The sequence below is a fragment of the Corylus avellana genome, chromosome ca7 (assembly GCF_901000735.1).
Source record: "Corylus avellana chromosome ca7, CavTom2PMs-1.0".
In the NCBI taxonomy this organism is placed as follows: Eukaryota; Viridiplantae; Streptophyta; class Magnoliopsida; order Fagales; family Betulaceae; genus Corylus; species Corylus avellana.
The window spans coordinates 25569093-25585764 of record NC_081547.1 but is presented as its reverse complement, the minus strand read 5'-3'; the positions used below and the strand labels follow the sequence as shown (position 1 = coordinate 25585764).

General features: G+C 34.1%; 1 protein-coding gene across 1 annotated transcript; it reads right to left on the bottom strand.

Moving 5' to 3' along the window:
* Positions 1 to 4393: 4393 nt before the first annotated feature.
* Positions 4394 to 13290, bottom strand: LOC132187526 (protein ENHANCED DISEASE RESISTANCE 2-like). The gene is made up of 21 exons (XM_059601866.1): positions 13001 to 13290; positions 10941 to 11015; positions 10788 to 10841; positions 10640 to 10705; positions 10499 to 10560; positions 10080 to 10207; positions 9961 to 10007; positions 9780 to 9880; positions 9094 to 9189; positions 8958 to 9022; positions 8788 to 8859; positions 8102 to 8248; positions 7701 to 8017; positions 6809 to 6872; positions 6521 to 6696; positions 5839 to 5940; positions 5643 to 5693; positions 5423 to 5566; positions 5235 to 5330; positions 4926 to 5027; positions 4394 to 4665 (listed from the first exon to the last, which is right to left on the bottom strand). The coding sequence occupies exons 1-21, from the start codon at positions 13151 to 13153 to the stop codon at positions 4573 to 4575; spliced, it is 2211 nt and encodes a 736-aa protein (XP_059457849.1). The 5' UTR covers positions 13154 to 13290; the 3' UTR covers positions 4394 to 4572.
* Between the last annotated feature and the right edge of the window lie 3382 nt (positions 13291 to 16672).

Sequence of the window (16672 nt, the reverse complement as noted above, 5' to 3'; positions counted from 1 at the left end):
TAGGCATCCTCATTTTCTTAAAAAAATGACATTATTACGAAGAAAAATACCATTTTTTATTTTTAAAAAAAATACCAAATAAAAGAAAGACAAAAAATAAATAGGATTGCTTCAGACATTTTTTTTATTTTTCATTTTATTTTTTTTTTAAATTAAAAAATAAAGCAAAAGCCAAACTTATGTTGGACAAAAAAGTTGAGTTCATACTTCATATCATGCCCCTAGCTCTATTAAAAAATAGTGTATTTTTCAGATACTAAAAAATATATGACAATTTTATAAATTATTCCCACTCAATTAGGGAGAAAACACCCATAATAAGTTATTATTCATATAATACATAGTTAATAATGTTTCATTCATTTTGTGGGATGTGTTATTTACAGGTTGAAACGTCAGTATCTAGTAGGTGCGAACCTGCAGCACAGCACGTGATCATTATCATTATGTCCATTTTCATTGGTCGTAAGTCACATGCAGCTTGATCAAGTACCTCTCGCTTAGGCAACTGAAAGCAATACGTGGTCCCACATCCAGCAATCAATGCATTTATATTTGACACTCACCATATCTCCCTACTCCGCGATGCACCCAGTTATCTGTCCTCTACAAACACACATGAAAAAGAAAGTACGGAACTTTCGTATCCGATCCCGTCAATAAAAAAAAAAAAAAAGGGAAAATAGTAACGACCGGGACCAGAACTCGCGTGTCGGTGCCGACACTCGTGTCCACCGACAGGTTTACCGGGTGTACCAGGTGGCAGGGCCTGACCACCGGGCTCTTACCGGCTACGTAACGTCACTGGAACAACATCCCATGCATTATAAAGCACCAACGCGTCGGTGCGTCTATTTTTGACTCTGGTGTCCAACGGTTTTCCGTTGTTCTCCGGATTTCCGTTTGAGATTTTCAAAATCTTAAAACATCTTTATTAATTATTAATATCATTTTGGATGAATTATTATAAAAGTTAAGAAATCTTATTTATGATCGTTATCTAGTACTTAATCATATACACATAGAAACAAGTTTTTTATATATTTATTTTTTTCTAAAATAATAATTAAAATACTACAACTTTTATTAGAATTACTTATTGTAACACAATATAAGTAAAAAAACTAAGCAATAAAATTCGATAAAATAAAAATTTAATTATCTAGTAACGGATATGATAAGTGTCGCATGAGCTTATTGTAAAACTGGTGTACCATTAGCAGTTAGCAACATTTCTTAAAACGATTTAACGGTCAAAACAGATGACTAAATATTCTAGGTTTTTTTGACAATATGTTTGAGCAACTCGTTAACATTTTTTTTAGGAAATCTCTTATATTAATTGGAGTCACGTACGCTCATAAATTATTATTTTTGACTTATCAGTGAAATCTTGAACAAAATGAATGTGACAATTTTTATTTATTTTTGTCATAATTTATGATGGAATCATCCCATATTTTTCCCATAATTATTAGGTTTAATTAATAGTTGATAGTATACTAATATATATATATATATATATATATATATATATTTTGTTTCGATGTTAAGCCACGCTGTCCCTCTAATAAAGCAAAACAAAGAAGGAAGGAAACAATGGCATGTGAGAGAAGCACGTGGCTATATGATTTTGATAAAAACGCTATCGTGACGGTGACCTGGAAAATAATAGCCGCATTATGAGCACCGTTATAGGCGCCGGGAAGAGGGAAAGAAAGGGATATTCCATGTGAGATTTTAATTTAGAAAACAACACAAAAATTATCAAAATAATACTAAAAAACATTTGGAAGACAAGATTAATTAAAGAAAGAGGAGGACCAAAAAAAAAAAAAAAAAAATTTTGAGATGTGGGCATGTGCCAAGTGGGAGCCTCAATCAGTGGGCAAAACGTGGAGACAACAACCGAGATTTGATGTTGGGATGTGGTTGAATGACGCATTTGACCTGAAAATGTGAGGGATTTTAGAGAGGGTTTATTTAGGGTAAAAAAAATTAAATTTAATATATGATTGAATTTCGTATTCAAAGGGTAGACATCAATCCAAGAGTGGCTTCCCACGCCTCTTTAAAAGTCACTGTGGAGACTGGAGACAATAGCAAGGGCAGGGATTAAGATTGATTCATTGAAGCCTTTTTATTTTATTTAATTTTTTTGAGGTAATTACCTTTTGCTCTCATGAATACAGCATCTTGGCACTTTTCTCTCATGGACTATCAACTATGACACATGACCCCATCAAACTACCATCTTATAACAAAAGGCTCATTTTCGTCAGTCAAATGGGTTAAAATTAACGGTCAACGGTCATGTGCAAGTCATGTGCCATTTTAAATTTTATTTCTTATACTTTTGCCCTCATTTTAAATTGGTTTCATGTGTTGGATTAGGGTTTATGAGGGTATAAGCGTCATTTTCTCGATCTGAAGTGAGGGTAAAAGTGGAAGAAAAAAAATTAAAATGGCATATGACTTGCGCATGACCGTTAACTGTCAATTTTAACTATTTTTACTGACGGAATGATGCTTTTTTGTCATAAAATGGTAGTTTGATGGGGTCAAGTGTCATAGTTGGTAGTTCGTGAAAAAAAGTGTCAATGCGCTATAATTCATGAGGGCAAAAGGTAATTACCTATAATTTTTTTTAAAACCCTAAATTGCTGTAAATATGGTTGAAAAATATGTCGGTAGTGCTATTACAATGTTATAACTTTGAAAAAAGTAAAAAAGACAAAGAAAAAGAAAATCATAATTCCTATAACTCTGAAAGTTAAATATTGCCATCCAAATCTGTCGGTATACTATGTGATGCAAATGCGAGTGTATATATATACACATATATATAATGAAAAAAAAAAAAAATCAAATTCATATAACTTTAAAAGTTGAATATTGCCATTCAAATCTGTCGGTATACTATCCATTATGTGATGCAAATGTGTATATATAAATATAGGGGGGGAAAAAAAAATTATTGTGGAATGAAGGACATAACTTTTCGATCATTTTAAGAGTTGTGTTTATTAGATAACAAGGAAAATCACTTATCATGTTAAATGTCTGTTTGGTTTAACGGTTTCAAAACTCGTGGTTTGAAAAAAAATATATATATCCACAGTGATTAGTTAATGACAAGGTGGATTTTTAAACATATAATTAAGCATTTGGTAAAACTGCGGTTTAACATTTTAAAATAGTTTACATTTTCAAATCACACCTTTTTTTTTTCTTTTTTTTTTTTCTTTCAGACGCACTCTTAGACAGAACGCTTTTCATAAATTTGTTTTAAAACACGTGTTTTATCCGCAAAATTGCCGAGCTATCATGTTATTGGTGAAAAAAGAAATTGACCATGCATCTTTCTGATGGCATTAAACAAGTTTACCCACTAAACTAATTAACTCTTTCAAAGAAAAAAAAATGTTGAATTCAAATTATAAATGATATTGCTGAGTGTGTAATTTTGAAATTCATTTTTAATATCCATATCCACAATAAATGCACTGCCGCCATCTTGGAGTAGGCTTGTAAAACATTGGGCCATAGTGTTCAGTTGATGTTGTCGCCTTGTCGGTGACCAACTAGGTCCAATTTGCCCTTGAACTTGGGCCTGTATCCCAAGCATGAACCGACTTTAAATCTATCTGCTCGTTGAACCTTGGCCCAACATTTATTTATTTATTTATTTTCCTACTCAAAGCGGGAGGGAGAAGGATCCTCTCAGGGGATCCATTTAGTTACTTTTAGGTGGCATTTTTGTCCCCAAAAAAAAAAGTAAAATGACAAAATTGCCCCCCAAAAAACAACTAAATATTTGACATGGAGAAGATCCGGTCCAAGCGGGAGAGGGGGGAAAGAGGGAATTTGTTGATTGAGTCATATACAATGGTTTTATAGAATTCAAATTGCAGCTCCAAGAAGAGTTGTTACATCCAAGCTAGTTGATTAGGGAGTCATCCACTTACATTTTCTGCAGTTTGACTCCTACAAGAGCAATGTGCTTGACAATTGACATGGTAGTTTAGGGAATCAAGCACTTACATTCAACAAGTGGAGATGGGCTATCATGTGCCATAACCCCAAGAAGTGTAGATGGGCCATGAAGCACAAACGGCAGCATGTAATGTATGTGCATAATGCAATGTTTGCTGCCACATCCAGAGACTAAGAGACATGGACATGGTGGGTGTGAGTAGTGTGATGTTGATTTTGGCTAGTGGTGATTTGCAGCATGTGATTGAATGAGGATGTTAAATTGTTTGTAGTGGCTGACGTGTGTCAGCAAGTTGCAAAAGAGTTGTAGGTATAATATTACTTAACCGGTTAAAGTTAATGCTTGCACTCTATATTTTTGATTAGTAATCCGAAAAACATTACATGTAAAAAAAAATGGTGTTAATACGCTACAAGCAAAGAATATATTGTCGACTGAAGCACAATTAATGAAGCAGTGCTCTACAAATTGTATTGAATCATAAGTTAATTCCAAGACATGGAACACCTCTCTTGACATGTCAAAAAAACAGCACCTCCGCTGCAAGGGGATATATGAGATTTTCTAGGTGAAAATCAGGGTTTTAACAAGGCCGATTTGGATGCATCCAGATGATTAATTCGACATGTTCCAAGAAGGATTTCTGGGAGCTCCTCTTCTGTGTTGCCCTGCAAAATTTGCCTTTTAATGATATGGATAACTTTGTTCCTCCAAGTAACAAAACAGCTACTAATACTCATGCCGAACTCGGATTGAGAACTTTATTTTTATTCCTCATAACATTTTTAGTGTAATAAACTGTTCCATTGCATCTTTTGGTGTAACAATTGGTCTTTATCTTTTTTTTGATAAGTGAAAGTCATTGGTCTTTATCTTAGATTCTTAAATGGCTATATATGTATATGTTATGAAAGTTTGATTGCTTTACCTGTATCAAAAATGCCATTTCTATGACCAATTTGTTCAGGTATCCAAGAACAAGACTAACCACCCCCCTTGCCACCGTTGAAGATCCGACGTCGATTGCAAGCTGGTTTCAGACATAATGTAAGGTTACCATTTCATCACATAGCAACCAGCCAAAGTTCATGATTGTAAAAGGATCTTGAAAGTTGTATGCCATGTCAGTTAGCACACTATTGTGTGTGACTGTGTGTGTGTTTGTGAGAGAGAGAGAGAGAGAGCGATCATGGAAGTGGAGGCAAAAAAACATGATTATAAAGTTTAGTTAACCTACCTCCAAATAGTTTTTCCCACGAAAATAATGTACTTCAAGTGCTTGACCCACCAAGCATGCTTTCTTTCCAACACTCTGCTTAACTATCCATGATCCCTGAGAAGAAAAAATGCAAGCAATGCAAAATGTGAAAAACATGGACACCTGATTCTATGATATTTGTTTTTGCGAACTGAATTCTTACTAACCTTAGAAATATAAGGTATGAGTTTAAATCTTGAATTCCTAAAAGCATCATCTCCGTTGACAAAAGAGTGTAGCAACGGATTATCTTCCAGTGGAGTTTTCATCATGTAATATAGCGCCAAAGTGTATGTGGTCGTACCAGGGACCTGATTCATGGTAGTTTCAGTAAAATTCTGAAGCTCAATGATGCTGATGATGATTAATAATTTGAATGAAGCTCACCTGTATGCTAACAATGAAGAAGAATTCTGGTCCACCTCGTTCCGCATATTTCTGGATGAATCAATTAGCTTGCATGAGAAGAATGACTCTTCAATCATAGAGCATACTTATGTAAATGTGTGCAACATTTAGTAGAAATGCCTATTATCAATTAACTCTGAATCATTAGAAATATACATATAATGAGAGGTCAAACCTGAACAATACTATCGGGGCGACCACCAAGATCATCTACTCGACTCTCAGATCTTAGCCAATCCGCACCAACCATTTGCATCAAGGTGCTTGTTGCCTTAATCTAGAGCAGAGATAATTATTTAGTTCAGAAAACTGAAATTCTCATTTAAAAAAAAAAAAAAAAAAACCCGTTGATATCTAGATATTCTGAGGCCTTTGAATGTTTGACTTGAGAGTCTTGAACCAACGTTGTAAGAGATATTTTTAATCTTGGTTTGGGCTTAAGAAAATGGGTCTATAGTATTGGTCCTGAATCATCTCCTTATTCAGATTTTTTAGGTTGGATAAGGGAAGTGAAGAATAAATCTTATTCAAGCAACATAGCCCTTATCCCACTTGTTAGACTCGTAATTGTCTTTCTTATTCTTTACCAAGATGATGATGATGATCATAAAATTTATAATAAGAAAAGTACATGCATAGTTAAGCTTCATAAAATCATTTTGGGGTAATTTAATCTCTGAAGTCCTAAGAAGCCTCATAAGACAGCACCATTCAATTCAAAGTCAGAGAGTAAAACATGTTTGCAGCTTAAATATATCTGTTTATGAGATGCGTGTCAAAATTAATACATGTTATGAGCTTTCGAATAATCTCTGTATCATTCAATTCTCAATCAATAGCTAGAACTGAAAGAATACCTTTTGACGGTCTTGTAAATAGTTTTCTCCACGTACTAAAAAAGAAGAAGGATCAGCTGTTGCCCAACTGCAAGGTAAAGTACAGCTTGGGTCTTTCTGAAGAGTGGCTCCATAAGAGCATGACAAGCTGTTTTCCCTGGCCAAATCTTGTAAGTCCATGTACCCCTTCTTCTGAACTGCACCACAAGGAAGTTTCATTTCTCAATCAGAAAATAACCTAAACAAACATTTTACACATCATCACTTGATCATATAAAAAATGGTCTACCAAAACAAGACAAGACTGACCTGCAAGATCATGCAATTTTTTCACAAAACTAGCAGCTGATGAGAGTTTAGGCTGATATTTATTCTGTACATGATGTTGAAAGCATTGTCAACAAACAATAATTGACACTTATGAATAGAATGAGAATATAATTGATGAAACAAAGGAAGTAACATAAAAAACTATTAAGGCAAGGAGATCTTTACAGATATGGATTGATTCAACCAAAATTCTCACTGGAATTGAACAAGAATCTAACCACAAAAGGAAGTGAACATTCACCATACCTCTTATTCTAAAGGGACATGACAACCAAACATTTCTTATCATCAATATGTCAATCATACCAATTGTAAATAAATAAGTGTAGAAGATCTTTCTATCCTTCATTTCAAAGTGTACTTAAGTTTATTAAACGAGGTAAGTTTATTGAAGAGTCATACCACCATTGAATTATCATACTAAATTTTCTCCTACATAATGACAAATACATACTAAAAACACTGGTTGCATTCAGTTATCTCCAGTCCGGTCATCAAGGTTCGTCAGCAAAAAGACCATCATGTCAGAGGCCAAACCGAAAACCTAACGTAACGTACCACAAACAAAATTCCATAACCAGGAGATTGGATCTAACCATAAGAAGAATGGTCGCTTGATAAATAGCTCTAAAAGGACATGTTAAAATAATTATCGTAGTAAATAACAGAAGGCATATGTTAAACTTAACTATTCTAAAACAACTGTATGTTGCTGGCCACAAGTTTAAAATACGCCCTGATAGCAGCAAAATCATATGCATGAACCGGAAAAACTTGAGATAGGAGAGTAATAGAAGCAAAGTCCAAGTCTGTGAAGTTATTTTAAACTACTTCTGGAAAGTAAAATTTAGTCATGGTGACTAGTAATTACAGGAGAGTGCTCTTCTTCACTGAAGTTGCAAGGCCACTCATTCTCCAAATGGTCATACTCTGCTGGTTCAGAAACATCAAAGAACTCATCAGCGGCATCATTCAGTCCCATCAAACTTGGACGGCCAGAGGGTGGTATTTCCATCTGATCTTCTATCGAAACGACCTCCTCAATCTTCCTATTTTCTACTGGGCGCTGAACTTCAGTCTTAATATCATTCTTTTCACTATAGGGAAATTCAATATCTCTTGTTAATTCTCCAGATGAGAATTCAGAGGAATGATTTCCTGCTTTGGCCTTGAACAGCTCCCTTAACGCTGCAAGTTGCAAAAAAACAATTTAAGTATGGAAAAGCTGTAATGAATATAATGTGAAATTCTTATCAAGTAATAGAAGGGTACCAGCAACTCTCTCAAGCATACGGATAGTTATGGATCTTGCAGATGATGGACGCAGATACAATTTCCAGAACTTCCAATCAATTGCAAGCATGTGTTTTACAAGAGACTGTTTCCCTTGGTTGACAGGAGATATCACATATCCTCCACCTGCAAATAGTCTTAAATCTTTTTAGTAATATATATCTTCTAAATATTTGATTTGAACGCAAAAAAAGAAGTATTGGAGTGTCTGAAAATAAATTCTTAGTTTATCCCACCAGGTTAGTGTTAAAAGTAGAAGTTATTGGACATTATGTTGGATCTCAGTATCAGATTGTAAATTATATTTTTGACAGATAATAAAACAGATAGTTCCTACAATCTTCCTTCTATGGATCCTGACTTTTAAGTATTCCTCACCATAAAATGTGACAATATAACTGAGAAAAGAAGATACCAAATTCATACTTTTTAATGTCATCCAATAAACATTAGTAAAAGGTAAAAGGACATGCTTCAGTTTCAAATCCAAATTCAAAGAGATTTTTAAGAGAGCAGATAAAGTGAGGGGGAGCATTTGCATAATTATTCAAAAAAGTGAAAAAAAATTATTCTCATGCGTCTTTCATCCTGTTCTAAATGCGAGTCAATTGGTAGCATTACTAGGTATAAGAACAGTTGAAATTCAAATTCAAAGCATACATTACTTTTAAGACAAGCACGAACGTAGCCTCTTTGTGGTTGACACTTCTTGTGAAACACGGAATGATACAAAATTACTGTGATGGAACCAGATAAACAAGGTCAGGACTTAGGATAATGTATTTGTGGCTCCAAAGCTTTGTAAAAATTTAAAGTTCCTTCAAAAAATTACAACCATATGTGCCATCATCTTCCCTTCTCCAATAACGCCGCAGCAGTAAATCTCTTCGCCTCATCCCCCTGTAAACCATGATGTGTTAACAAAATCATAATTTACAGTGAATTCTCTTTAATAAGGTTCAATATCTGACCAAGGTAGCCAATCACTGTATAACAGCTTCTGAATAATATCTGTGTGACCATCAAGGTGCTCAACCACGCTTCCCCGATAAAAACAGAAGTCCCATCTGCAAGACACTTGGTAATTCAACCTCTGGAATGAGAACAACTCCATCAAAAAAGAAAAAGAAAAACAGGGCTAGAATTTAGTTTAAGAGTATCTCTACTGAACAAAAATTGCAGTAGAGGGTTTAGCAGCAAAATTAAATCTCATCTAGAAAACACAACCGGCATTGGTGAGCATGTCGACAGGAAGTTGAAATGAGAAGCCAATGGGAGTCTACTTAATTGGACTACTAATATTGGTAAGCATTTGCACCAAATATGCGACTTGGAAAGAAACACATATTCTTACTACTCTCTATGTCCTATATTGTTGGTCATGTTTAGAAAAAATTACTCCTAAAGGGGACATCACTTGATGCATCATCTTCCGAATAAAAAGGAATAAATTTCCAAAATTACCGTCATTAATATAGTCTCAAATAAATTGGGGCATTTCAAAATGGAATAAAAGGCCAACAATATGGAATGGAGGGAGCACATAATTATTTTTACTAAATGGCAACCAAACAATGAGACCATGATTGTTGCAAAGCTTTTCATTACACCAAAACATCAGTGTAGTAAGACAGAAGTAACATTTCAGCAATCTTACTCCGATCTTGAGGGACCAAGAGACATAAGAGTTCGGAAAATGGCCTCTGAAGTTCCATCAAGCACACCAACTGCCATTATTGCAGGATGATCATCCCAATGCTGAGAAGAGCGACATTTTTTCAGCCAAATCAGATCAGGTGAAATAATCAATAACTAGTTAGTCAAAAAGAGCAACTCACCCTCCCACGGGAATCCCAATATTTTGCTTCTTTGAAAAGCCGCAATCCTGCAATAAGTAATGAAATTTTAACACATACACTTGTATGCCTTAAAAATCAGACATGAAACTAAGTCTTACCATTCTGACAACCAAAAATTTTCCATGGTGAGGGTGCAATAACATCAGATGTCATTGCCTCCATGTGCATGGAAGAGCAATGAGTGCAGCCCATAGAGCTTTTACGATCTCTCTTAGAACCACGCAGTCTGCTGAAAGAAGAAACTAATGGATAGAAGGGGCAAAAATATATAACTTTGAGAAAAATTTTGCATGTTATATGTGTGTGTGTGTGTGTGTTTACGTCTTTGATCAATGTATTATGGGGATGCCCACTCAACATCATTTGAACATGATGATATATCACATACTCTTTCCTAAACAATTTCAACAGACCTAAAATTACTGAAAGTCAGAGAATCATGTAAAAAAGAACTCACGAAAAAGATAAAATGGTAAGCTTCTTATCCATGAGAATTTTCTTTTTCTTCTTGATATACCTTAAAGATGGCCACTTGCTGTTGGAACAATCCACAAAAGTCTTTGCTGGATTCGGGAACTCCTGAAAATGCAGTTAAACATGAGGCTTTCATCAGCAAAAAACCATTACAATGGTAGGTTAAAAGCTAAAAGTTTGGAACCTTTAATGCAGCGTCTTGCAAGGAACGTATCCATCTTGCTGATTCTTCTGGACTACTTGCTCCCAACTATATAATTGAAATTGTAAAGATCAGGTGCTAATATGATGTAAAATCAAGATGAATATATTTGAATTAGAGTTTACCACACCTTTAGTTGGTCACTGTTATTGGAAGTGTTATAAAGAGTGAAAATGAAGATTACCTGCAATTTGCAAACAATTTTATGATAAAATATATCTTTTTCCAGGCAATAAACACAATCCGTTGCTGCTGGAAGAGATAGGGAATCTAAAGTTCATACTTTTCTATTAATGCTTTCTCTTCCGTTGTCTGTGACCCGAATGCAGCAGTCAATTATTGCACTTCTAACTGGCTCCTGAGATTTTTTTTTTTTTTTTACAAAAAAAAAGAATAGTCTCAGTTACGCTAGTACCCTAACACAGTTCTGGTTGAAATTGAAAAATTCACAAATGACATCCTTCATAGCGCTGATCATCAAAGTAAAATGGGTGGATAATAATTCAAATTATTGCACTTCAATTAAATAGCTCAAGTTATTCAATAAAGTATTTGAGAATATCAGTTTCAATTTTCATGGCTGTTTCGGCATAACATATGAACATGCCAACACCTTTTCAAGAGAGGTTGGTACCAATCAGACACTAATCATTTTAAATTTGACTACTTCCATTCTTTATGTCACTTCAGCCTCCCAAAAAATCCTTCATTGCTTGTGAAACTTCATTTTTGTGATATCTTTCAGGGTTGAATGTTCAGTTATATGTGCTATGTTAATATAACATCTAAAGTAATATATCTATATTCTACTTTGAATCAAATAGGGAAGTACTATCTCAACTCAACTTAGCTCAGGAGAGCCTTCCACCTGCCTATTGGGGTACGAAGCATAATTCTGTTTCAGACCATCTCTACCCTTTCTCATCCCTCTCTTATACCTTACCCTTCAGTTTAAATTTTACTTCCATGTACAAGTGTTTTCACTGGTCCTAAATGCAAAATCATTACAGGCAGCTTCTTTTCACCTTGTATTCATAGTTGCCACCTCTTACAGTCTCATCATACTTTTGCATACATTTTATTCATGATATTAGAACTAGGAAATTAATATCATCCAGGTGCAAGTGTGATATGAGTTACCTTGATGCACACACTTTTGTTACTAAGAACTACAGGGTGCATGTGCTGCTTTCAGGTTCCTTAACCTTCTAGAAGTTTCAACGACTTAGTTCACAGTTCAATGGCAGAAGTTACATAATGAATCAATAATTAAATCCAAGTATGCCAGTATTGATGTTGGGGATTTAAAACATCCAAAACAACTTCCAGTTCTAGAATAGAAACTTTACTTCTGCTTTCAAGTTAAAAGAGATTCAACACCATGTAAAATGCTTTCAAATTAGAAGGGGGAAGAAAGAGGAAATTTCCCATAATGATTTTGTATAATCAAATCAAAAACTCAATGTAGGAGGTCTAAGTTCTTGAATTCATACAAGGAGCTACTGAATTCATACATTCAAAGCTGCAACAAGATTTCCTTCATTTCTCTTTCTTTTTTTATGAAAATCATCCACCCACTTCAGCATGAAGGATGGGGTATAATTATACTCTATTGGTTTGTTTGGATGGAAGTACTAGAAAAAAAAATCTGGATTTCGTTTTTTTACTTTAAATGGCAGGAATAAAGTATGAAAAGTAATTTATTTTTTCTAGTTATAGAAATCCATGGATGGATTTAAGCCTTATTAATATTCGGATTTGAAATGATTAGGTGTATTTTTTTTTCAAATTCATAGCACAAGCATTTTTGTTGGAGCAAAATCCTCAAAGCATAATTCCATCATATATTGTTGAAATTCACATCAAATAATTATATTGGCAATTGTTCTTCAAATCCTTAAATCAATATGCAGTCTATGTTTCTGGCACGGCTTCTTAGTAAGAGTCAATTTTGCATGAAGGAAAAATGTCATCCAGAAATAAAACAGCGTAAGGTATGGTTACCAAAAATAGAAAATAAAATCATGTAAGAAATAATTCACGTACAAGGACATAAATTAAAGTAAAGAAAAATATTCTAAACACAACACAGGTAACCAAGATTATGAATCAACAATCAAACAAAAGAGAACAGTAAAACGATTTCAATAAAGAAAAGAAGCTCCTGAGTCCTGACGTTAAAATAAATTCTCGAAGGCATAAAAGAAACTATATATATATAAAATGACAACATAATCGCAATTTATATCTGATTCTGCAACATGGGTTCTTCCACAAAGATCACAAACAGGCCTACAATTCCACAAATACCATCAAAAAAGCAAAAGAAAAATGACAGCGTACCTCTGTCTCAGAAGTGGGTAACGTTCTGTAGCACCGGAGGCAATTGTCTTTGAGAGTAAAGTACCTTCTGCGCGAGTATTGCAACCCGAAGCGGTTGAGCCGAACGAGATACAGCCACCCTTCCATTTTACCATCAGTCTGTGTGCTACCCATTTGAGAGAATGACACAGAGACCACGTTCCGATTGTTCAAAATCTTGAACCCATTACAAATCGTCTTGTTTCTTTGCGAGTTCTTGCACCAGAAGAGCCAACAGAGAAGGTGGCTATATATACATTTACATATGAAACTATGCGTACATTATACTAAACAAAAGAAAGGCATATATCAAAAGAAAAATTAATGGAAAAGTATAAATGATCCTCTGATTCCACCAAAGGGAATCAGAGAACCAATTGCAGGAATGGATTTTCCAGGCACTGCTTTCTTTTTCTTTTCCTTTTCCTCGCTTTCTCTTTCCGTTTCAAATAACTGATTTTGGCGTGTATATGAGACACAGATTTCCAAGAGTTACAATATTACCCTTTACTTCTTCTTCTTCCTTTTTTATTTTTATTTATATTTTTTTAATAATTTTATTGACTTTTCTTCGTTAATTTTTTTTTTTTTCCTGAACTGAAAATCCATAACAATGTTTCATTCCAGAGCTGTTTATCCCTTTAAAAAAGAAATAAAACTAATGTTGGTTTGGTTTAGTGGTTTTTAAAACTACAGTTAACTTGCAATTTAATCTTTAAAATCGTGTGCTTTTTAAAAACGACCCTATTGCTTTCTTGGTACTCTCAAACTGGACAATTTCTACAAATTTGTTTTAAAATCGTAAGGCCAAACACAATCTAAAGAAGTTTTAGAATATCAGTTTTACAAATTGAGATAATGGGTTATCAATTAGTTGTCATGTTAATCAATTTAATCTCTTACTTGAAACAAATCAACCATGTGAAGATAAAATGTAAACTGTGAACTTAAAGAAAATTGTACAGTTTTGGTATGTTAAGCATTCCTCTTCGTCCAAAATTAGTAGCTAATTCTTTTTCTGAGCTATTTAGTTACTAATTTGGACGCATAAATATAGTACTTACCATATATATATAGTTGTAAGTTTACATGACACTTACCATGGCAGCTACTAGATAATTAAATTAAAAACTACTTTAAATAGTACAACTTTTACTTCAAATTCATTTACAAACTAATGTAGCAATTCATAATTTCTGAAATAATTAAGAGCTTATTAATGTATGGTTGACAATTATAGATTATTAGGTCGGTTTGTAAATGACTTTGTAGTAAAAATTATAGTACTCTTAGTATTACTAAACTAAATTTGATTGTGATTATCATGACAATACTATATGAACTGTTACGTCAGTTTGTAATGAACCTGAAGCATTTTTTGTGAAGATGTATTATATTTCTAAATGGAATAGTTTTTTTTTTTTAAAGAAAGTGGGAGGATAATATGGTAAAAATTAAAGCAATGTGATGCCACCTAATTAAAGACAGCATCATAGAATGGCTTAAAATGATTAGCAATTTAGCATAAAGAAAGAAGGGAAGTGGGGTAATTAATATATTAGTTTGGAGTGATGATTAACCATAAAACAAGTCTCTGTTAACAAATTTGCCTTTTTTCTTAGACTTTGGAAACGTGAGTTTGAACTTTGATTGGTTAAGGTAAGAATTAAGACACGTAACGGCAAGAGGGCCCAATAGATGGGAGCTGCTGTCTTTTCGGCTTAAAATAAGATTGTGGGCTGTGAAGCTGTCCAATTGGATGGTGCCCAATCCACTCATTCTTTCGTCCTTCCAAATCCTTGCTAATTTCCATCAATTGCTTCTCTACCTTTGACAATCTCTCTCTCTCTCTCATTTCCATCAATTGCTTCTCTGCCTTTCACAATCTCCTCTTTCTCTCTCTGTCACAGATGGATTCAAATCGGGTGCTTTGAGAGCTGTTTATTGCATGTGTGATGATCTTGATACCTGTTTAAGCAGGGTAGAGGTCGAGTACCCTTTTTCATGAGTTGCCCATTACATTTGAAATAAACAATTCTTATTGCATATGATTCCCGTCTTGTATTCGGTCTAGTCTGTCCTAGATAATTGGCATTGCCTTTTTTTCTAATTAAAACTACACGAAAGAAACTAATTGTAACTATTTTACTTGGGTGTGACAATAATAACATTTGTCTCGATGGGAACGGCACAAGAAGGGTCTAAACGGTAAAAATTACAATCACTCTCTTAAGTCCGATTAAATTATAGACTAACTTAGTCTTATTAGGATATTGGTAAGACTCAAAACGGCTAGTAGTAATAGGATTGAGAATTCTCATTTCGAGAGTCAAACTCTCACCTTAATACATGTCTAACCACTTAAAAATTTTCTTAAAGCCACCGAACGACCACTATCGATGTAATTGGTATTACTTTTATTGCAATGGGAATACTATGAAAGAAAAGTGGGAAATAGCCATATAAGCCTTACCTCAGGATGCAACCCATGTGATGAACCATAATATAAAAGCATTTAATATTCTTAGCCCAGATAGCATCTCAATTTATCAAATAAATTATTGTACTCTTCTTATCAACTCCCTAATTTATATTTATATCGAGAACTCTCTCTCTCTCTCTCTCTCTGCCCTAGATAGATTTCGTTTGGCTTGGATATGCCCTAGAGAATTAGGCTCCATAGCTCATGCACTTCAACCCTCCAAGAGACAAAGCGGCAAGAGTCAGACACCCTGGGGTATGTATTGAGTAAAACAAATTGGTCTATTATACTTTGTTAATAAATTTTAACAACACCTACTTCATCTAATTAATTGTCTGTCTCTTCAAATAATGTTGTCGAAACATGGCAGTCAAACTTGCAAATTTACTTTTTGCGTGGAATTAATTATCCCTCACGTCACCCTATCACCTATGTTAACCTTGGGCTTTTATTTAATTAGTACCATTTTCTTGACCCCAAATGATGAAAGAATTCCATATCGATCAATTGGCCAGCTGGGGGCAAATGATGAAACAACTATAAATTAATTACATGGTGTTGGCCGAATGATATCTTGAAATTGGTGTGATTTTTATTTTAACAGCTCTCTGTTTTTACTCAAGATCTCTTTAAACCTAAGTCTAAGTGCCACCTAATCATATCATTTATCTAGTAAGTTTAATTAGTTGTGAAATAAACCATTACCTTTTCAACTTTTACCCGAATTGTGTTGTTTGATTTAGCGGTTTTAATACGCGTGATTTGAAAAAACTAAGATTTTAAAATGCAGTTAACAAATACGCGCTATTAAACAATTTATTAATGAAAGCCAATACTGGCAGATAATCCCAAAAAGATGTAATCGAAATCACATATTTTTATGAGCAGCAAACAAGTTAAGAGCTAAAAATACAAGAAAACTTGCTGGGCGAGTTGGTAACATGATTGGGCCTTCTCTTTTTCTCACTCCATTTGAATTGGTATAATTTGAATGATCGTTTTTGGTGAAGGTAGGGATGAAATAAGTGCAATGATGGAATTAATTATCAAGAAAACAGGAAAGATAATGGAGCAACGGGGAGCATGGCATGGATGTTGACTTGCCATGTTTATAGTTGGTAATTACAAGGATGACAATAATTTGATGACAATAGTTGTGCTGGGGATGGCAG